This window comes from Alexandromys fortis, unplaced genomic scaffold (assembly GCF_014885135.2).
Source record: "Alexandromys fortis isolate MF-2015 unplaced genomic scaffold, M_Fortis_MF-2015_v1.1 scaffold_13, whole genome shotgun sequence".
NCBI lineage: Eukaryota > Metazoa > Chordata > Mammalia > Rodentia > Cricetidae > Alexandromys > Alexandromys fortis.
Genome location: NW_026067908.1, coordinates 15,220,506 through 15,244,505, shown reverse-complemented (window position 1 = coordinate 15,244,505; position 24,000 = coordinate 15,220,506). Strand labels below are relative to the sequence as shown.

The 24,000-nt window shown below is 39.2% G+C and overlaps 1 protein-coding gene across 1 annotated transcript; it reads right to left on the bottom strand.

The window, feature by feature from the left end:
- Positions 1-2,302: 2,302 nt before the first annotated feature.
- LOC126498100 (cytochrome P450 2J4-like) lies at positions 2,303-23,745 on the bottom strand. Its single transcript, XM_050136449.1, has 8 exons — positions 23,440-23,745; positions 18,230-18,392; positions 15,566-15,715; positions 15,007-15,167; positions 11,795-11,971; positions 10,087-10,231; positions 6,561-6,748; positions 2,303-2,747 (listed from the first exon to the last, which is right to left on the bottom strand). Exons 1-8 carry the CDS (start codon positions 23,743-23,745, stop codon positions 2,640-2,642), a joined length of 1,398 nt encoding a protein of 465 aa, XP_049992406.1. The 3' UTR covers positions 2,303-2,639.
- Positions 23,746-24,000: the final 255 nt, after the last annotated feature.

Here is a 24,000-nt window from a genome sequence, read left to right as displayed (position 1 = left end):
TATCCTGTATTTTGTGTGGTTAATATTAGCCTATCTTTCAGGACCTAGCATCCAGAAAAATCCTCTGAAGGAAATATTGACCCTCATGTATCAGGGAAGTCAGCCACCTGCTCAAATATCACAAATCTATGAGGTTCCTGGCTCCTTTGTGAGTTATGCTTCTGATGACTCCTTTCAGTGTTGGGAGGCAACTGTTCATCTCTCAATTCATGTGTAGAATAGGACAGATAGAGAGTATTGGAATGGATCCTTTTACCAGCTGAGAGTTTCCCATGTGCTTTGCTGCATCTCTGGAATGCCAAGACTGGGAAAATGTAGGGAATTAAAACTATATTTTGGAAGAAGTCTATGAAACTGGAATTAGTGGCAACAGCACTGCTTCCAAAAGACATTGCACTGGTTTTGATTGTGTGACAAGGGAGTAAGATTCCTTAAGAATATCATGATAAGATCTTTCTGTTTTGGTGCTCAACTCATAAATTGGCCCTCCAGGCATGACTGAACTCAAGGAGACAAAGGCTGACTACCAGAAGAAACTTCTCCTGCATATTACAACAATTACCCAGCTTTTCCTCTCAAGAAGCCTTCTTTATTGCAGAGTTACCATGCCAGTTTTACCTCAAGCTTGTGGTATCCTTGACCTCTGCCTTGTACAAGCAACCCATACATATCCAACCAAACACCTTATCTTCATTATTCTAACACCTTCAAAGTCTTGCCTAATTTATACATTTCACTGCAGGTCTATGGCACTTTGTAGGAAGGTGGTGGTAAGATGATTCACTTCTTGAGACAACTTTGAATACTAGAGATCAGGCACAAGAGAATAGCAGCGAGGTACTACAGTGTCCAAAAATAAGTGAGGAATGATGGTTATAGATTGAGTTCACAAAATTGAATTGTTGAATGTGTAATTGTTGAATGGAAAAGAGACTGATTATTTATAATTTTGTCTATGAACTAAGAAAAACAGAGATGTTTTATAGGTGGAAATTTGATGAGTGAATCCCCTTTGTATGCTGTGGCAGGGAGCACGGGGCCCCTTTGTTCTGTCCCACCCTAAATAATCACACAGAAATTGTATTCATTTCAACACTGCCTGGCCCATTAGCTCTAGCCTCTTATTGGCTAACTCTCACATCTTGATTAACCCATTTCTATTAAATCTGTGTATCACCTTGTGACTGTGGCTTACAGGCAAGATTTTAACTTATGTCTATCTCAGGCAGGAGATTCATGGCATCTGCCACACTGCCCTTCATCCCAGCATTCTGTTCTCTCTAACCCATCTACCTAATTTCTGCCCCATCAAAAGGCCAAGGCAGTTTCTTTAATAATCAATAAATGCAACACAAATACAAAAGGATCTCCTACACCAGTATGCTGACATTACCATTAATGAATAAATTGCCTTGGCCTATTGATAGGGCAGAACTCAGGTAGGCAGGAAAGGCAGAATTGAATGCTGGGAGAAAGAATGGCAAAGCCCTAGAGACACCATGGAGCCGCCAGAGTCAAACATGCCAAATCTTTGCCAGTGAGCCACTGTCATGTGCTGATACACAAATTACTAGAAATGGGCTAAATTAAGATATAAGAATTAGTTCATGAGATGCTAGAGCTAAGGGGCCAAGCAGTGATTTAATGAACACAGTTTCTGTGTGGTAATTTCAGGGCTAAGATAGCAGGGTAGCCATGAACTGGGCAGCAGGATGAACAAGTAGACCTTCCACCAACAGAAATTCCCATTAGGAGTCACAGTGAATATCATTCCAAAGGTGTTGATTCATTCCAGTTACATAATACTTGATCCTGAGTCTTACTGTTTTCTGTGGTCAGACTGAGATTCCAACATTTTTATATTTATTATATTTAGTGCATTATTAGATTGTTTTCTGATCTTATATTCCATACATTGTAAATAATGGTATTGTTGCCCAGAAAGAGTTCATTGCACAAATAGCTTTTGATTCTCTATTGCAGATATAGGATGGCTATGGATTGGGTGAACACATGAACAGCACCATGTGTCTCTTACTACCCGAACAGCACAGACTGATGATTGATTTACTGTTTGTAGAAAGAATGGCATCCTTTTAATTTATTGGAGGTGAATTGGTACTATTGGGTCACATGAGCAAGTTGAAATCATATCAGAAAAATCCACTTTAGACCAACATTTCAATGTGCCAGAAACAAATGCATAGACATGAAATGAGGAAGGAGACAAATTGAAGGCACACCTCTTGAGACATGACTCATGATGCACCTAGCATTTTTAATTCAGCAATTAGTTTTCAGTGCATTTTCATTATAGGAGGAATCATCAATCCCATAGCAACTATTAGATAAAAAGATAAGCCATTGAGATCATAAATGATTTTCCCACCACAAAATTAGGGTTCAACGTCCAGAAATTTGATTCAATGCTTTTAGCTCAATTCCTTCACCATTTCTTGAGTCGCTTTCATTCTCTGACATTACTCTCCTCTCATATGAGCAAGGCTGGCAAGCTTCAGGACATCCACCATTTCTTCCTGTACTCTTATTTTCCTTCCTTCTCCAGCATCACAGTCTGGGGACAGCACAGAGGCGGTGACTGACTGGAGTGAGTGTGAGGCCATTTCTGAACTTTAGGCTCAGCTTCTCATTGACTGGGGGCTTGAAGGTGAAGTTTTGCATAAGAGCAGTGAAGAAAATGAATAGCTCAGACCTGGCCAATTGTTCTCCCAGGCAAACTCTCTTTCCTGTGAGACAAAAACAGAAGATGAGTCATTTTCTCAGCTGATTTTAGTGCATGGAAGGACTGATGTCCATAACTTTTTACTGCAAATACTGAGCTGATCATGCGCTTTGTGTCCATCTGATTATGTCTAACACCTTCCTGATTTGGTCATTAGAGCACCATTTAAGCTGGGATTTTTCTGAATTTGGCCCAACAATATGTCCCAGGCTTGTATTTTAATCTTGCCATTTTCCCTGGTGTCCTGGTTCCTTGCATTGACTAATGTTAAGGAAAGACTTAGATAAGACACATTCTCACAACTCTAGAAGCAATTTTCTAGGTTGCCTTACACCATATACAGTGAACTTGGTGTATTTATCAAATTGTGTGTATAGACACACGTATTTACATGTCAGTCTCTTAATGAATTTTTGTGCTCACACCATTCTTCTTTGATGATCCAGGACAACCCTAGCAAGCCACTGTTCTCTCCCTCAGTGAACATTCTCACCATCTATCTCAGCAGCATTGCAGATTTCTACAAGGTCTTTATTCATCTTTAAGCAAACATTCATGTAGATGTGTTTGTGCATATGTGTGCCTATTTGTAGGTACACATGTGTGCACCTATGTATAGAAGTTAATGGTCAGCTATTGGTGTTCATCCTCAAGTGCCATCTTCTTTATTTATTTATGCATTTATTTATTTTGGAGACAGTGTCCCTGCTAATCAGGCTAAGCTGGCTTGTCAGTGAGTTCCAAGGTCCTCTTGTCTCTGGCCATCGAGCAGGAGTACACACATGTGCTGACATACTCAGCTTTCCAAAGAGCTTCTGGGGATCAATCAGGACATTATACTCATAAGACAAGCAATTTACCAGCTGAGTTAGTAGCTTCTTTTATTCCTAAATAATACATGTTGAGTGTGAAAAATAAAGAACAATAGTGTAAAATCGGAAGCAAAGCCCAAAGCCTCAGAATTGCTGTACTAACTAAGAAGAAGTTTATTGAGATATACAGACTGATTCTGGGCAAATTCTTTTTTGAGAGGCATTGATTTCCATTTTTCCTACTCTCCAACTTGTCAAGGCCATCTTGGCACTATGAGTGACTGTGAATTACATTAATACAAGGAGCACATACAGTGTACAAAGTCGGTCCCTTGAGAATGCCAACCAGTATGGATGCTGGTATCAGAATTGACACTCGAGAAGAATTACTTTTTCTTTATTCTCTCTTTTCCTTTCCCTTTTTCTCCTTGTCTCCCCCTTATCACTTGTTGAGTTTCTCTCTTTCTCTCTTCCTTTAACTGCTAAGTCTAGAGTCTTGCATATTCGTGAAAGTATGGTTTCTCTGAGCTATACCCCTTTTTACCATTTCATTTGAAACAGGATCTCTCTAGTTTGCCCAGGATGCATTTCTCCTCACCATTGCACTTCAAATCAAGTCCATTTGCCTGCAAGAGTGTATCCCTAATAATAACTTGGGACACTCAAAAATTCCATGAAGGTTTCACATATCCACCTTAGTAAAGAGAGAAGATACTATATGTGGGACTCCATTCTTAGTGTTTTGAGAGAGAAAAAAAATGAGGCAGGCTGAAATACCCAGGTAAGTTAAGGAAGACTGAAAAATAGGGTGTGTCTTAAACAGTGCCAAGGCCAGGGATGAAGGACTACTTCAAAACATAAAGTGGAATCACCTTGGGCCATCTGGAGAACTTTTCATTAAAGCATAGTATTATGGGATGAGAGGAGGGAATGGCTGGGTGGAGCTCTGAACTCTGTCCTCTCATCACAACTCACCCATTGAGAAAGGCAGAAAGGATTCTCTCTTCTTAAACTGTCCATTCTCCAAAAAGTGCTCTGGATTGAAGATTTCCGGGGTGGCCCACTCTTTGGGGTCACTGTGTAGTGCAGTCAAGTTGGTTAGAATCACGGTGCCCTAGAAATAACAGCAAAGAGCCAAGGCTTGATATATATAATAGACTTGCAAGGAGGTAAATACAGTTCTACTCTCCCCACTTAGTGCCTTCTCCTTTGTCGAGATAACTTTGTATTGATTGTGAGTACATACTGGGTACATTCTAGTCCATTAGGTTGCTTTTTAGTGCTGGACACAAATCTATACAGGTCTGTACAGGTCTATGGGGAGACATGGTAGCATCCAAAGGAGAATAAAGAGGCAGGCAAGAACAAAGACCAAGTCAGCCTCATCCTACCTTAAGGACCTGGGCAGTTCTATGAAGGGAAATGATGAGCCTTCCATCTTTGCTTTCATTTTTTAGCCCTTAATGTGGAGGACTCTGATCCCATTCCTCAGGGTTATGAGCCCATCAAGAAAGAAGAGCTTGCAAGCTTATTCTATCATGCTAGACTCCCAAGCATGGTAGCTAGACTCCCAAGAGTTTACCCTTACCTCACACTGGATCATCTACCCTATGAGTGAGGATTAGCCCTTCTTCCAATCTCTCTTGATTTTGTCATATCCATTCCTGATTCTGAGAAACGTCTTACTGCAGGCTGCCTCTTGCTATCTCAGTCCCACATCTGCTGCACAGCTAACAGTGAAGTGTGCAATGAATGTGATAACTCTGTCACCTCCCATGAATTTCATTACACTCTGTAGAATGCTTTCATCATCTTATGTATGAACACATTTCCAGAGTTAATCATGAAATGGTAGCAGACTTTCCCTGTCTCTCTCCCACAAGCTGACAACCTGGAAAAAAAAATAAAAAGGGTGGAAATGGGGGTGAGAACCCTACTGTAGGCTTTCTTTCTGGTTCATAGCCCCCACGATGTGATCTGATGGGCCCTTTCACCCCTTCTTGTCATGCTGAATCAAAACCTTGGGCATTTTTTCACAACTGAGAAAATTTTGAGTTCTGATAATCCATGGTGAAAGGAAGAATAGAAGAAATTATAACCATTCTGGGGCATGTAGGGTATAAGATTGAGTAAACCCTGTACAGAGATCTTGAGAGCACTGGGAGATGTGATGGGGATTCCCTCTGTTAAGAGAGGGTATTTAACAGGGACTCATGGAGAGACATCAGAAGAGATCCTTTTAATATAAAAAAACTACAGTCCCGCGGAAGAAGCATATGCTGATCAGAATTATCAGAACATGTTTGCTCCTAGATCCCCACTCTGTTTAATAGTGGGGAGATTTTATTCAAACATAATTTACATAGGCCTTAACTTTCTAATCTCTAAAATGAGATGGAAAGTAATTCCAAAATGTTGATATTTTGAAACTTATAATCAATAGCACACAAATATCACTTGGCAACTATTGGCCCTCTGATCCTTTTAAATACCAAATTTTTGTAAAGGTTTCCCTCATGAGACAGAAATCATTTGTATGTAAATTATAAGCCTGCGGTTTGCTGTTTTAGAAACAACAGTCTCACTGCAATGGTGGTGCAGGTGCCTCAAGTTTCCTTCATATTTCTAACTCAGTACTTCAAGGCCTGTGTAGCAGCATTTTCTAGCCTACTCCTGCAGTCCCTTAGTCTTGAAAGCTGCTCTCTCAGGTATCATCTAGCAGAGAACTGCTGACTATGTAGCCCACATTGGCACGGGAAGAAGCTAGGATGCCTTTAGCCAACAAAACCAGGCTTCACCTAAACATGGCCAAGGAGTCTTCTTTCCCCACTGTATATGAAGATATATGTTTAGATGCATGGAGGAAAACTAGTATTTTAGCATACTATCTTTCTGCCCAATGTAAATGATTCTTTGAGGAAGGACTACAGGTCTCCCTTAGTTTAGGTTCTTAGGATGATATAAGAAGTGGATTCAGATAGCTGAGGTTGGGAGCACATAGTTACCTTCGGCAAGTGGAATCCATCCAAATTTGTGTCCTTTGACACTTCCCTGGGAACATTAAAGGGGATGATGTTTCCCATTCTCTGCACCTCATGGACGACAGCATTGGTGTAGGGCATGGACTCTCGGTTGGCCAGGCTTACTTGTCTCATCTGGCCAATCACTCTGTCAATCTCAGCCTGTACTTTTTCTGAAAGAAAACAGGAGATCTTTTTAATTTTCAAATTTAGTTATTCCTCATAACAATATTGAAGTTGTCTTATTTTTATTTCATTTTGGTGACCTAGCTGCATAGATATTTCCTTAAACCTTCAAAGGATTGATTTAAAGGACAAATCAACAATTCAGTGATTTTTCTCTGAGCCTACAACATAACCCTAACTTTCCTGAACGGAATAGCTGTGCTCAAGATGGCTAACCTTAGCATAGTGCCTAGTCTGGTATGAGTAAGTTCTTTTTCTAAACTGCATTGCAAACAATTCACATTCATGTTTCAATGTCTTAGAGCCTGGTGATGCTAAGTGCAGGTCACCAAGATGTTTCTTTATCTGATAGGAACAATTTTTCTTTCCCATAGATGAGAAAGTTTCTCTGGATTCTCATCTCAAAGGAGAAATAAGACTCTGTAATATTTCTTTATAAAAAGAGAATACTTTTTAGGACAGTATATTTCTGTCAGGTGATGGTGTCTCAGGGCACAAGAGTGGAGGTCAGAGGACAGCTGGGGGAGTTGTTTCTCTTCTCCTACCATATGTGTTTTTGGAACCTCACTCAGACAATGGTGAAGTAGCAAGATCCTCTACCTCTTGTGCTTTCTCTCTGGCTTCTATGCTACATCTTTTTAGGTAATTTTTCCCTTCATAGGACCAATCACCTCCTAACACATTACCACTGGTAATTAAGTTGCAACAAGTGGATTCATAGAGAACATACGAACATTCAGACCACAGCACATCTGTAGGCTCTCATTTCTCAAGAAGATACATCAGCATGGGCAGTGAATAACAAGAAGTTGCTACAGAGCTTTGCTTATGAAATCCTTTAGATTTCAGTTTCCATATCTGATTAATGAGAATAATGGAGCCTTATTAAGGATGTCTTGAAATATACATGAAGAAAGAGAATCATAATAGAGAATGATAATGGTTGTTATCTCTCTTCCAATATGCTCACTGAGATGAACAAGTTTTCTAGCTAAAACCTCTATCTCCTGGCTTCTTTTGTCAGTCAATGATAGTGTCTCAGTTCTGCCAAGTAAAATACAGACATCCAGTCATGGTGACTCATACCCTAAATTCCAGGTCTAGGAAGGTAGAGATTTCTGAGTTCAAGGACAGCTTGGTTTACTGGATAAATTCCAGGATTACCTAGGCTACACTGAGAAACCCTGTCTTAAAAAACCCAAAACAAAGAAAAACAAAAAATGCAAATTAACATGAGATTTATCTTTGGAACAAGTCCCCTTAAGACAGCATATGCATCTGTCCTTCTCCTTGTCCTTTCCAGGGGAAAAATCCTCTAGAGGACCCACTTAGGGAGAGCTGAGACTCTAGCTTCAATTCAGCAACAATTTGAAGGGAGTTTGTAACAACAAGCTCAAGACAGGGTCCATTTTAGAGATTTCTCCTGAGAGAGAAATAAATATGTGTCACTTGCATTACTTTCTTTATGAAAACTAATCGGGAATAAAATACATTAACAAAAAACTTGTCACAATAATACCTTTGGGGGTATGTTCTTCATATGTAGCCACCAAATAACCTCTAATTTGTAACAGTCCTGCCTCAGTCTCTAAAATATTTTGACTAATGTTGTGTGCCATGAATCACAATTCTTGTTAGCAATTTTAATTATACAGTATAATAATGTTGTGTTCATGTTTTTGTATAAGCAATGGTCAGAACCTTCTCCATCTTGGAAAACTGAAACTCTGGGACATTAAACAATTTCTGGTTCTCCCATCTTGAGTTGTATAGAACGGTCTGTGTGATTTTATGATTAATTATGTAACTTAGCATAATATCCTGAGAGTTCATCCATGGCCTGACACCATCAGAACTTCTTTTCTCTCAGCAGAAGAGCTGCTATAGCTCATGAATCTATTTGTGGTTAGGGAACAGTCTAGCTGGTACTATCTCTGACTATTATGCATATTTCAAAAGCAACGTGTACAATTTTCATGTAAATCTATTGATATTTTATGATATTTTAAAGCTATTATTTCTAGAGGTCAAGTATGTATTCTAAGTCAGTAACTTTAAAACTTAAAAAGATTATTCTCCAGGCACATACATATTTTCATTGAAACTGAAGACACATATACATAAACCAGGTACATATATGCATTTTGAATTAAATAGAAAAATGTATGGAGGATAGTTCAAGAAGTAAAGTTATTGTCATGTAATCAAGAGGATCTGAGTCTTATAATTCATGTAAAAAAAAATGGATAGATGACATGGACTTCTAGTCCCAGGACACTAGGGAGGTGGTGGAAGACAGATCCCTGTGAGTTAGTTGCCAGGCAGTTTAGGCTATTTGAAAAGTTTCAGGTGCATGAGAGACTCTGTCTCAAAAAGTGGATGGTTTCTGAGGAATGATGCTAGTAGCTGTTTGCAGCTGTGCTATGGCTTCCACATGTGCGTGTGCGCGCGCACACACACACACACGTAGTTATTTAAACAAATATTTCTTTACCGTATGGGAAGCACTCTGATTTTCTCCATCTAAAATCGTCTTAAGGGAAAAATAGTGGGCCTGTATCTACTAAATTGATTTTATATCTCATAAATAAACTATTACCCACAATTTGGAAAAACAAAACTAACAAGAAAAACACTTTGTTCTATGACAGGGAAAATGTACCTATCCCTAAATCATTAAACTTGTCTAGACTCTGATAGAATACACACAACAGCATGGACCACACTCCCTGATGAGTGCCAGTCAGGGGAGACAGGAACAATGTGTTCAGCAGTGACATGGAAGAGGATTGGTTGTCTCTGGAAGAAAATATTAGTAATTCTCCAGTCTTCAAACTCATGAAGGGATTTGAAAAGACTTTGGGAGGTAGTACCTGAGAAGATTCTTCTAGAATGGGTGAAATCTGTGATAGAATGCTTGATACCATGGCTTAAAGGCAAGAATTAGAAGAATAAAAACAGGGCCAAGAGAGGACAGAGAGTGTAAGAAGGGCACCACCCAGGGTGGGTGGTGTTGAGGCTGAAAAAGCAGAAAGGTAACATCACAGTGCATTGAACACCAGAACAGAGTTTGGACAAAATTCAGGGGAAAATGGAAGCCTACTGACAACGGAGAAGGGACATGAATGGATGCACTTTGTAAACATCTGCATGCTTGGGACCTATCTCAGTCCTGAGAGAACATGGAGAGGACATGCCTGTTACCCAGTGCACATTGCCTCACAGCTATGACCATTCTTCCCACTCCAACATGTTCTCTTCTGGTGCCTTCTAAACCCTAAATTCCAGAATTCTGTTTTATCTAGTGAGGTCACCACCAGTTAACCTTGGATTTCTGGGTAGACCGCCATGTAGAGCAGAGCCCAGCGCAGAGTCGTGGATGTTGTCTCTGTTCCAGCAAGGAAGAGGTCCAGAGTGGTGCAGATGAGATTTTCTTCATTGAAACTTGTAGTCTTCTCTGGGTGCTGGAAAAGATAGTGTGCATTTGTTTAATCAGAGGATATGTGATGCTCTCTATACCTGCTTTCTGATGCTTTGGAACACATTTGAAAATATGTGACATATGATCCTTCAGCCTCTTAAATTGTTTCTGCCTGTTATTGAAACAAGATGCAAAAGTATTAAATACATTCATTCAGCTGCTTTCTGTATGCTTGGGTATGATTGGATAGTGTTTATAGAACATCATGGGAAGGCAGATGCCCCCCACAAACCTTATAAGTTATGTCTAGCATTCAGTTGAACTTTTCCTGTGTCTTGTACTTAGGGCTGAGAGGGAGTGAATAATTGGCCTTAGAAAAAAATCATCAAAAACAGAGCTCTATTGTTCAATTGCTAATTTCATTTTGTATATCATTCTTTCACAAATAAACAGTAAAAGGCAAGATGGACATGAAAGAGAAGTATCTGCCATTTACAAGCAGAGAACCCTTTATTTCTAATAATGCTCCATATTTAATATTAGTACTGATTTTACTCACAATCAGGTATGTAAAACATTGTCTAAAAAGATGTCTCTATCTTCATTTTTGGGACCTTTACATGCTACTTGATAAACTAAAATATGCTTTGTAGATTTGACTAATTTATGAGGGGATAATTATCTTGAACTATCCTTATGAGAAGGTGTTTGATGGAGGAAGGTCATTGGTTAAATAATAAAGAAACTGCTTGGCCCTGATAGGTTAGAACATTGGTGGGTGGAGTAAATAGAACAGAATGCTGGGAGGAAGAGGAAGTGAGCTCAGACGGCATGCCTGCTCCTCTCCAGGGCAGATACTATGAAGCTCCGACCCAGGATGGACGTAGGTTAGAATCTTCCAGGTAAGTGTACCTTGAGATGCAACACACATTAATAGAAATGGGTAATCAAGATGTAAGAATTAGCCAGTAAGAAGCTAGAGCAAATGGGCCAGGCAGTGTTTAAATGAACACAATTTGTGTGTTGTTACTTTGGGGCATAAGCTAGCCAGGCGGCTGGGAGCTGGGTGGCAGGAACACAGCCCACAGCTCCATCAACAGGTGTTTGAGGTTAACAAGCAAATAGATCAGAGGGAAAGAGATGCAACACTTTAGCGATTAAAGACAGAAGAAGAAACCATAGCAAAAGATATCATTGCCCTCATAGTCAGGTGTGGTGGTGCTCATCTTTAATCTCAGAACTCAAGAGGGAGAGGCAAGTAGATCTCTGTGAAGTTAAGGCCAGCATGATCTATATACAGATTGAGATTCAGGACTGTCATGACTACACAAAGAAAACTTTTCTTGAAAATCAATCAATCTATCAATCAATAAATCAAACAAACAAAATGTTGTTAGCTCTAGGACCTTGGAAAGACGGGGTCATATGTTTTTCATAATCTTTAAAAAAAACTTATGTGGCCTACAGGAAGAACAGATCATGAGAACTGTAAGAGAAAATAGCTGTGTCATGTTAAAGCACTAACGTTGTGGTAGCCTGCTGCATGATCATTTGGAAACTGTTAAACCACTCCATTGTTTCTAAGAAGAAGAGACAGAGGCATCTTCCCCACCTTTGTCATTTCCGTGAGGAAAGCATCAATGAAGTCTCTTGGCTCGTTAGGATCCCAATCTCTCCGGTGATTGTCAATCATTGAAGAAACAAACGATTTCAGTTTTCCCCAGTTTCTGAAAACTGTTTGGTGTGATCCAGGAAGATATTTCATTACCCATGGAAAAATATTGTAGAACTGTTTGGAAAAAACAGGACAGTTAATGGGACACCATCATGCAACTTTGCAATGTTTAAAGCTGTAGTTTTCTCTTTGTTTCTCTTTGTTTCTTACTGTGAAATTATAGGGCCATCTTTTCCCTCTCAACTACCTCAAAAACATTTCAACTCTGATGGGCCAAGTGTATTCAGTTTTAGACCACTCCTTAGTAGCCCAAGCTGCCTGTTACCTGCTATCCAACACCAACTATTTCTGGATGTTCGGACAGACAGCTTTCAACATGTTTTATCAATTATACTATCAATGCTATTACTAATTATTTTGCATGCTGTTTTCATAAAGAATATTTATTAATGTAATCACATTCCTGACCCTGTAACTTTCAACATTCAGGGATTGTCCATAGACTCAAAGTCAGAGATAGTACTATTTACCTGTAAGCCCTACAGAGATGGAAGCTCCCCCCAGATCATCATTGTCCCCATTTCTCCAGGGACTCCATGCACAGCAGCCTCTGTGATCACACTAAAGGCATTTCTGTGTTAGGCCCTGGTAGGTGCTATTCATTATGCCTAAAAATGCTCTGGAAGTTGTTGTAACCCGGTCCTCACTTCATGAAGGCACTGCTCAAGTCTCCTTGGATATCCCTTATTCTTAAAGTGACGGACATTTATTCACCTTCCTAATTCTCTGTCATGACTTATTTTCCTTTAGGGAAATTACCAGTAACATGTATTGTGTAGGTAACCGTACATTCTGGTGTTCTCACTGTGATTTAGATCCCATAGGGTAAGACTTTAATCTTCGCTGATGTAAAGCTAATGGTGAGTGATGTTTCAATAAAAGTTGTAGTGAACAGATAGCATAACACTGTTGAAGGCAGGCCAGTTGTCCCCGGCTGCTCAGCCCTGAAATTATCACACAGAAACTATATTATTTAATTCACTGCTTTGCAAATTAGCTCTAACTTGTTATTGGCTAACTCTTATATATTAATTTAACCCATTTCTATTTATCTGTGCATTGCCACATGACAGTGGCTTACAAGGTAATATTCAGTCCAGCTCCGGCAGTACTACATGGTTTATCTGTGATAAACAGTATGTGCATAGAGAACCGACTGAATAACCTTATAGCAGACATTTCCCCAAATCTAGACAAAGAAATAAATTTTCAAATCCAATAGGTTTTTAAACCCTTAAAATAAGCAGACCAGAGGAAAGCGCCCTAGTGATATATTAAAGAGGAAAAAAAAAAACTATGAAAAACCTTAACTCACATACAAAGTCATAAAAAGTATCAAATTTCTCATCATCAATCCCCAAGCCAAGAAAACATGAGATAGCACAGTTTGTGGTTTGAAAGTAAATAAATATCAACTCTGAACTCAATTGCCAGAATTGCTATGTTTTAAAATTCACAGAGAAACTAGGATATTTCAAGAAAAGTGTAAATCAAAGTAATTTAAGAGCACTAATCAAACAAGACTGAAGGCATTTAAAGGAGTATCATAAATAGAATGAAAAAAATCCAGTTTATGAGAACAGAGGGAAAAAAGAATTTCCTGAGAAGGATAGTTGAGCATATGAGAGCTAGGGAAACATCCATCATGTCTAACACAGAAAAGAGGCAATCTTTGGTAGTAATAGGGAAGAAAGTTAAGTATAAATAAACTAGCCAAGAAGAAACACAACAAAAATCACAGTAGTTAGTTTGCATGGTTCAATAACCATGTTGGATGTAATTGGTTGTAGCAAGCCTGAAAGAGACACAGACTAGCTGACCAATTAAAATCCTCAAGCAAAGTTTGTGTTGTCTCTGTGAAACAAATCTTACTGATAAAGATAGCCACAAATTAAGAATCAGAGAAAGGAAAGCAATTTATAGAGCAAACAGAAGTGAAACAATCTGACACGGCTATTCTGATTTCAGGTTAAACAGATATTAAATCCAAAGAGTCAGAAGCGATAATGACATTGCATGAGGGCAACAGTTAATAAATCATAACAAGTGTAAATAAAAAGTTATACACAAGCACACACTCTTTTACATTCCTGATACACACATAATGGAAGGAGAGAACCTATTCCTGAAAGTTGTTCTCTGACTTGTGTGCATCCACACATGCAACAAATGTACACATGTGCATGCACACACACTACATACAATGTCATGAAAATATTTTTAAAACGCAAACGCATCTACACACACATTCTCCAATATGTACACACACATTCTCCAATATGTACACACCGTGGTAGTGAGGGACTACTGCATCAGGCTTAGCAGAAGGAAACACATTCAGAAAAAAATCCAGCCCTTGTGGTTAATTTCACTATACAACTGTTTTCCATATTCATGGACGTGACTGACAGATGTGGAGAGTATTTGAGTGGCTATAAGGAGTAGATATGGAAAATGGGACAAAGTTGGGGGTGACATTTGAACCCCAGAAGTTTAAATTTTCTGTCATTAGACTGATGCTTCATGTCAATGGGAATGGGGACAGTGCATTTTTAGTTATCTTACATGTCCAGAAGCAAATATACGACAAAAGATTATTTCACATGGACACGGATATGAAACTTTTATTCATAACACCCTGAACCTAGGTATAATTCATTTATCTAACTATAGATAAACCAACAACAGTTCATGCAGTGTACTTCTAGTGTGGAGATAACAAGTAACAGTGTACATACAAGAACTCAATACAAGGAGATGTGCTAGAAAGTTCCTTCTGAAGGTGACTCTGAGGCAGGAAGAGAGTGGCATGGGAAAAGAGAGTCCAAGTAAACAATAATATTTGCATTCTCTGAAAGATATCAGCATTCCCATAGGCATGTCTATAGACCAATATAAATATCAAAATAGTTCAAATAAATGATGGAAGTGTTTTGTGTATATTAAGATCCTTAAATTGGCAAAAAAAACATCAAAGCCAGGAGGAGGACTTGAAATAGTTGGATTAAACTCAATATTTCAAATGTTATATATTAGCTACAAAATACTTTTTGAAATACCCTTGAAAGATATGCAAATAGAGTGCCTACCTGGCACATCATTGATGCCTCCAAACACGTGGCCTCATCCAGTAGCCTCAGCATCTCCTGAAACTGATTGTCATGGTACTCAAAGCGCTCCCCGAAGGTGATGGAGCAAATGATATTGGAAACTGCATTGTTGATACTGAAGTGAGGGTTGAAAGGCTGTCCTGGGGGGGGGGAGAGGGAGGGATGAGTCCTTCAAAGTTATTCATTTGTTTCTATTTCCTACACCAAATTACCTGGATATGACAGAGGAACTCACATTGCAGAGAACCATGGAAGAGGCTCTGGTCAGAGCATACTACATAAGGACTAACATGGCCCAGGGACTCTGCTAATACATTGGAAACCTGAATGATGACCAGGCCTTGGGTGCAACTCTAATGACCATATTTGTGCTTACCTGCAGAATTCCCAGGGCAAAGTCATGGCTACATGTTTACTGCCTAATCCTCAGTTCAAAGAACAGTGTGGCGCCCAGGGCAAGCACTTAGACATTTAGGAAGAATGTGTTCAATAAATAAAAGGGACACAGCCTCCCACCCCTGCCCTGTGAAATACCTACCTTCCTCCTCTTTTATGACCTCCACAAGGTAGCTGGCCTCCTCCTGTATGCGCTGCTCTAAGCTCTTCTTTCCCAACCCAAAATTCCTCAGGGTCATCAGAGTGAACCTTCTTTGTTCCTTCCATGTCTGGCCACTGGAGAAGAGCACTCCTGGATAGAAGACATTCAAAGTTTTGACACTGAAATTCTGGTCTAAAATATCCTCATGAACTCGATGACATGTGCAATGGAGAAGAGAAGGACCAATAAGGGGTTTGGTTAATGTCTAGAGAGAATACCCCAAAGCAAGAAGCATGGTGGTTAATGTCCTGGTGATCTGCAAAATCACACACTGGTATTTCTTATCGATTGTGTAATCTACTCTGCCTGTTTATTACCAACCAGCAACGGGCCCATTTCCACTGCTGCAAGGAAAGGAGGAATATATAATGAATTAAACTTTTCAAGGGAGCACAATTGTTTGACACTCTGTTTTTCTAATTCACATCACCTTGTTTCCATGACTGACCCAAAAGTCTACTTAGTTGTGGTAAGCTGAATAACAGGAATGGATTAAAGGATAACACAAGGCATATAAATTAAAGAGGTATGAAAGGCTCTATAAAAAAATTCCTTGTCAACACAAACTTTAAAAGATTAAAAAAATAATTAACATGGTAAGAAGTATCAGTATTTCACACAGAACGAACAAGAGACAAACATTCCGGTCTGTTCAGCATCTCCCACCTATTTCATGGCACATGTAATGTCATGTACAAGTCAATTTCTTAACTTTCAGAGAAATAATCAGCTGTTTAAACATAAGCCCTGGTCTTTAAGTTCTAACATCACCAGGTGGCCTTTTCCACATCATCAGTCTGGTCATTCAGCAATTCAGATACTTCCTTCCTGAAACATTCTGCCAGTAGCATCCGGGATCCTGTCATTCCAGAGTTTCAATTTAATTCTTTGTCAGAAATTTGCCAGCTTGTTTCTTCTGCCAACTTTTGAAACTGGAATTATTCAAATCTAGTCTACCTCTCTGCTGGCTGCATATTTAGGAAATCTTATCATTTCTACAATTAAATATTCCCTGTTGTCAGTTACAGGTGTACACTCCAGAACCATGTATATGACTATTTGCCTTTGCAAGTTACCAGCATTGAGACTCGGTGTGCTTGGGATAGCTAATATTATTGGTGTTTCTGAAACTCCCAAAAGCAACCACATGGTGGCTCTCAACCATCTGTAATGAGATCTGGTGCCCTCTTCTGGCCTGCAGGCATACATTCAGACAGAATACTGAGAATACTGTATATATAATAAACAAATAAAAACTTTAAAAAAGAAAAAGAAACTAGCACCATTAAAATACCTTGTCACCTGTTATTTTTCCTCTTTGCATCACCCATTCCTGTGGAAGCCATTTTGTTGGCAGTCCTGCATGAAACTCATTGTCTGGGCATCCCTCTAGGCTATTATGTCATATAGTTTTGCTCTTGAATGACTTCAGTCCATGTGTCTTCACCAGCACGGTCTAATCAGCTGTCATTTTTACTGAATTTTCAAAGCTCCACCTTCTTTAACCCACAATGATATTTTCAAGCTGTTTTCTACCTGAGAGCCTAGATGAGCCTCAGAGTGTGCAGTGTGCTATCATCTCTACTCAGAATCACTCTTGCTGTTAGGATGCAATCCAAGATCTCAGCTCTTCCTAGGCAAGGTGATCAGTTTGTACCCACTTAGTTATACTTTCCTTACTATGCTTGCCACACTGGACATCTTTCAGTTTCATGAGGCCCTGGTCTTTCTTCTTATTTCATGGGTATTCTGTTCTTGTTGACTATATTTCAATGTGACTAAATTAGTGTTCTTACTTACAGAATTTTTCCCTGAATACCGGTAGAACGTTAATACTACTGATAACTGCCTTGTCCCCTGAACATTGTAGTCCTGTGTGATTTTAATTAGCTAATTGACTTAGCATTTTTATTTAATGGAATACATGTCATGTAAAGATGGAGATTTTATCTATTATGTGCACCATGAATCACTTTTGCTTAGCACTGTGCTTCCTTTAACAGACAACTTAGTTAATTATGTACAATTAATGATTGGTTGTCTCAAGGAGTAATTAGTAAATGTCTAAACTCATGCTTTGATTTGTCAATACACTTGAAGTTTTGCTTTCAACTTTGAAACATGCAAGCTGATATAATGGCAATACTGAGTATTCATATTATTCTAGTCTAACCCTGTCTAGGAGGCTGGAGATGCCTGTGGTGCATGACAGTAGTAATGGAGTATAAGAAGCCATAAACAAGCAGAGCAGCAGCAGGAAAGGCTGACCTACACCTGTTTTCCTAGGACAGAGCATGGGCATGAGAAAAGGGAAGGAAGAACACAGTGTTTCTAGTTGTGGCTGGATGCTGTGGTTCCTTCTCATCACACATTTAGAATTAATTGTCTTCAAAACGTGTTTTTTTTTTTTAAATGTCTATTAGGAATGACACCTTTAAGTCCTCTGATGGGTGCTTTCGTTCGGAAAATATGGCATCCCTCTTCCTTTAAACATGGCAATTAGTGATGCGACTGATTTATGGGGGTGTTGGAAAGTTAGATACAGGTACATTTAACACTACACAAACACTATAATACACACTCCATGTTGCTCAATAAACTTACCATTGTTCTTAGAGATACGTTCTCGGATAAGAGTGACAGGGCGGTTCAAAATGTCTTGTTCCATGTGAGTAAAAACTTTTTTGATTAAGGGGAGTCCAGTTATGACCACTGAATTTATGTCACCAAAATCCATGCTAAGGATGTTCCCATATTTCTTCACAAACTGAAAAATATACCAAGAATTATTGTTTAGTGTGGCTGTATCTGTGCATCCAGGGATGGCAGGCATGTGTGTAGCTAATGGGACTCATGTTGAGAGGTTTCTGTGAGTGGGGGGATGTGCCATTGTCTGTGGAAATATTTCTGAAGTTGTGGTTTCCTCTACAGCACTAAACTAAAATACACACCAGAAAATAATTTTACTCTGTAAGAGTTAATTAATATGTTTGTATGAATTGACTATGCATCGACCAACGTGTCAACCAAAGGAAAGCATGAGGATATAAGTTTCAGCAAAGAATAAAATCGCTGCTCTGCTGCATCCCAAAATCTAATGAATGAAGAACATGTGATACATTTGACCTGACAAAGGTCAAGAAGGCTGTGTATTGGTTCATTGTTGGTACAGATTGTATGGGCTTCCTAGTAGATCAAAGTGATTAATGAGAAAATAATGTCCGTACTCAGCACATGTTAGACATGGGATATACATTTGTGATGAATGGAACAAACACTAAGGGACATCTGTGAATTTGTATATGGAAGAGGTTCCTTAATGTATTAAGAATGTTCTTGATTTCATCAAACTTGAACTAATTTCAGGATTAGAATTTTCCTCTTAAGTCTTTCATTCAATATATCTAGCCAACATGAACAAAATGAGCACCAACTTGTTCCTACACTAACTCATGAAGATGTGTTTCAAAAACATCAAAGGATGAAATTGAAACATTTTGACATTCAGTGAGGCAGAGAATGAAGGTCATCATTCCAGAGAAAGATTGAGATGTATGTGTACGAGGCTGCTATAGCAACCATGGAATCCTTAATTAAGCACAATATCCAGCATTGACTTAGGCAAAGGAGAATGTGTCTTCACCAAACCTTGCTGTATATGAATTCTACAATAGCAGTATAGACATCACTGTATATCTGGAGTGATGTAATCATGTAGGGTCTATGGTTCACTACCTGGGCTCTTGAGGGAGGTGCTCTCTTCCAAGTCTCAGACTCCCAGCTATGAAAGAGTAGAAATTACTTTCCCCTTAATGAATTCTATGGGCAAGGATGAAAATGGCACTGTGAGAAACACTCTGTTTAGTTCCATGCACACAACCTTTGACTGTGTCTCTTAGAAATGAATGAGCTTTATGTTTAAAGGCTTGGGGATACAAATGCATGGTGAGAACCAGGACAATAACTCACCAGTCCTAGATAGCTGCACTCACAGAGTGGGTACTCAGTATGCTTTATGATTTACTTCCTTCTTTATAACTGTTCGACCATAGGTAGAATTTTCATCATCTTTCTAAAGAAGAAATCAATTTCTAATGAAGGAATGTAGCCTAGGAAAAGTCTCTTACCTAGTGGAGGGACTCTGCCAGATGTTATGTACATCTGCAGAGAAATATGACCTTTGGATCTCTATGAGACTTGGAGTTTAGTGGCTGGTATAGTGGGAACCATGCATGAGGGTGTGAGTGACAGAGTTTAGGGGCTCAAGAAGAGGGACTTGGAGATAATGAGAGAAATGCAGAAAACACAGGATGTTGCAAAGTTGGATGAGAGTGTGCGATCGTTTTCAAAGATGCTTCCATCTGTGTGTTCTCGAATCTGCCCCGCGTTGACCCAGCTCTGCTTTTGTCATCCTGAGTCTTGACAGTAGTACCAAACTGGAGGGTGAAATTCCCCCAGGTGTCTGTGGTCTACTTCCTTCCTCTTACCTTCCCTTACTTGTGCCCTGTCTTATCAATCACAAAACCTTGGACCTTTGTGGATCCTGTCCAAACAAACGTTGTGATTTGATCTGATTCCAGTATCTTGTACCCATATTATAGATTGAGCCTTAGACTTTGTACTTCCTTATCCAGAATCCTTGCTAACTTTATTGTGTTATAGCACAATAGGTCTTGTCTGGTCCGTAAGGCAGAGCAAACGATTGTATGCCTTTTTTTTTTTAAGAGATGCCAGTAATAGATGTGTGTACAAATGAGGAAAAAGCTAAACTTGTCTTGATCAGTGTGTGGGTGAGTTTTTGCTGTATTAAAATTTATTGACTAAATTTATTAATTAACTTTCAATATCAATAGTGAAGTTTAGGGAATAACTTAAAAAATAAGGCTTATGTGCCTCCTAACTAGCAGTATGTACCATATAGATTCCCTCCTTGTACTGGAGCGGCATCCAGCATCTGAGACTCGGCACTAGGGTCAATGTTCTTTCCATTTTTACCAGCTCTGTGCTCATGTATATTTCTAGTTCAACACAAGTGATTCAAAACTTTTATCTTGCTTGGAATGAGTGATGATGGGCAGGTCCTGATCCTTACGATTGTCAACTGTTCCAGATTAATGTATTGATGTATGAAATGACCCAGAAGACAGTTGGGTCTATGTCATAAGGCAGGCAGAGCACAGTTTTCACTGCCCATTTAGTAAGTCACTTGAAAAATTGAAACGAAAGTGTTTTTGTTGAAGGTGGCTCAGAGGGGTAATGCAGAGTTAAAATTATAAATAACAATAGGAAAACAAACAATGGATTAAGAGATATAAAATATAAAAAAAAGAAATAGAAGACTGAAAATTTAATAGTAGAAGTAAATCTCCAAGTGGATTGTTGAAGAACCCATTGGGGTGGGATGTATATCTTGAGCAAAGGGAAAGGAAATGCTGAGGATTAGTGAGATAAATGATCCATGAAGACATAAAACACATCGGTTCTATTGAGCTCCTGTGGAAGCAACAGAAAAGGACATTTGGGGGGAAAAAAGGAAAAAAAATGCATTAAATTTCCACTTCCATTATCAATATATGAGAATATATGTTAATTTGAATTAAAGTTCTGTGTGGTGAGCTGTGAGCTGTGTGTCTGTGGGCTCACAATTGGTACAAAAAGAAAAACTGCATATTCTTTGTTACTTTCAAATTTAGTAGTTTCCGTGTGTGTGTGTGTGTGTGTATGCCAGATGTAAAACTCGGGTATCATTTTCAGTAGCTGCCCACCTTGTTTGTTTGTTTGTTTGTTTGAACCAGTGTATTTCCTTAGCACTAAGGAGGCACGGCAGGCTGGTCAATGAACTGTGGAGTTTTGGCTGTCTTCTCCTTCCTGTCCCTGAGTGTATTACTGAGTTCTTCAATTCAGACATGTTCTAATAAAAAGAAGTTCAATAAACAGTGGCACTATAACTTTATTTTCATTATGATCAAGTCTGGACACATATGAACATGTTATATGATATTATTTCTGAGTAGGTAAGTATATTTTTATGGTGGTACATACATGTGTGGTCTGGTGTGTAGAGAAGTAATACTTTATTTCTACTGCTTAATTGTCTTTTTACATGTATCTTTCAGTATGTACATACCCTAGTTTGCTTTCTGTTGTTGTGATGAAACACTAACCAAAAGCAATTTGGGAAGAAAGGGTTTACTTTTACAAATTATATTACACCATCAAGTGCAGGAGTGATGTCATCTCGGTGGAAAGGACTCTGCTACATTAATTAACAACCAAAATCAAATGTCCCACACACCAAGGTGATAGAGACACCTCCTCAATTGAGATTCCCTCTTCTGCAGGTAATGTCTAGGTCTTGTCAAGTGGACTAAAACTAACCAACACAATTTATATATAAATAAAAACAGAATAAATCTATGGCCATAACAAAGAAAGCTTGGTGACAGTAGTTTTTAGACTTTATAGAAGAACACAGTATGCTTTGAAATTTCTTTGAAATTTCAGTGTTTCTGAATATCTGCTCTTCACTATAATGCTGTGCATATGAACTCATTTAAGCACAGCTGTGTACACTCCTTGGTACATTAACTCCTCTTCAGGGTAACACTCTCACTGACCATCTCCTGAGAGAGCCTTAGAGTGCAGAAAATGTGCAATGCACAGCCTAAGACGACATCTGCTAGAGTCCTGTTAGAAACTGAGATGAAGACAAAATCATCTAAGGGAAATGGTACTGGAACCAATTCTTAAATGGTGAGGTTAACAGCAGAACTTATATAGTGTGTATGAAGTGAACTCCCTTGATTTCAGTCAAGAAGTTTGAAAGTTGTTTTTTTTTTTTTTTTTTTTTTTTTTTTTTTTTAGAAAGATGACCCATTGGGTCTCAAGACATTGGGTTGGGAGGCATCTGACCTGCTTTAATCTGAATTCTGATTCTTACCATATGTATGATTTGGAAGAAAATTGGTGATATTTTCTGTAACTATTTCCAAATCTATGTATCGTAAGTTTATTGTCATAAATAAACATGTCAACAGAACAAATAACAAAGTAAGCATAACAATTTATATATTAAAAGTCTTTTTTAGTAACTGATAACATCACTGGGTGAGCAGTCAGCAAGGATGTAGAAAAACTAAGGTTCAGTAAGAGAGAGCTAACACCAAAACAAAACTCCGGTCAAGAGGAGTAGAACACACACACACATACACACAAACCTATTTATTTTTTTCCTAGAGAAGCACTTTAACTAACTAAGCTGAGGCCAGGGTTTTACACACACTTCTTAAAGCAGGAGGACATACCTGTTTCTATCATAATTTACTATTAGGTCATCAAACAGACCTGGACATATTTAAAGAATTCAGCTCATACAGTGTGATCTCTAACCACAATGGAATCACCCTGGAAGTATGTCATAGGAGGACAAGAAATTCTCCAATTATTTGTGTCTTTCTCTTCTCTTTTCCCTTCCTTCCTCTCCCTCTCTCTTCTTCCCTCCTCCCTCTTTTTCCCTCTCCCTCTCTCTCTTATTTTTCACAGACAGGATTTCTCTGTGCATCCATGGCTGCCCTTGGAACACAGTCTGTAGACTAGGCTGGCATCAAACTCCACAGAGATCTGCTATCATTGCTCTAGAGAGCTTCATATTTCTTAAGAGCACAAGTTTAGAAGTTAACTCTTTGGCCTGGGATTAGCAACTGTGAGCAGGAGCATTGGAGCCATCCCTGCCCCATGGCCTGTTCTCAGAAGTCCCAGATTCAGCATCTCAGGATTAGGTCAGGGCAAAATCAGGCACCATTCTCCATTCCTACCTGCTGGATTGCTATGTGTGGTTGCCCCATGTCCAACTGGAATATGTTGCCCACAAAGGGCAGACATCGTGGCCCTGGTGGAAAGTTCTTGGGGCGTCGGTTTTTGAGGTAGTCAGCCAGGAACAAGAAGGTGACAGCAGCCAGCAGCAGAGTCCAGAGATGGAGCCCTGCCCAGAGGCTGGCCACAAGGGAGCCCATGGCTGCAAACATGGTTGGTATCCCAGCAGACTCTTCAGGGGAATGAGAGTCTGAGCTGAGGCTCAGGGCTGCTAATCTTATAGGGCTCTCAGATAATCTATTCCTCATCACTTCTGTACACACCCCTTCATTTCCCTAAGAGACTCTAGGAGCCAGAGAGCACAAACACCCCACCCTTACAGCCCCACCCCTCCCTCTCTAAACAGAGGTCTTAGGCACTGCTTCCTGTTAGCACAGGTCCTTCCACTAATAATCAGCATTCTCTGCCCTGCTCTGTCACAAGCTTAACTAGTTAGACCTTTGGAGTTGTGGCTTTTCCCTTTGAACGTCAGTTACACTGCAAATAAAAAGAATTTGGGTTTA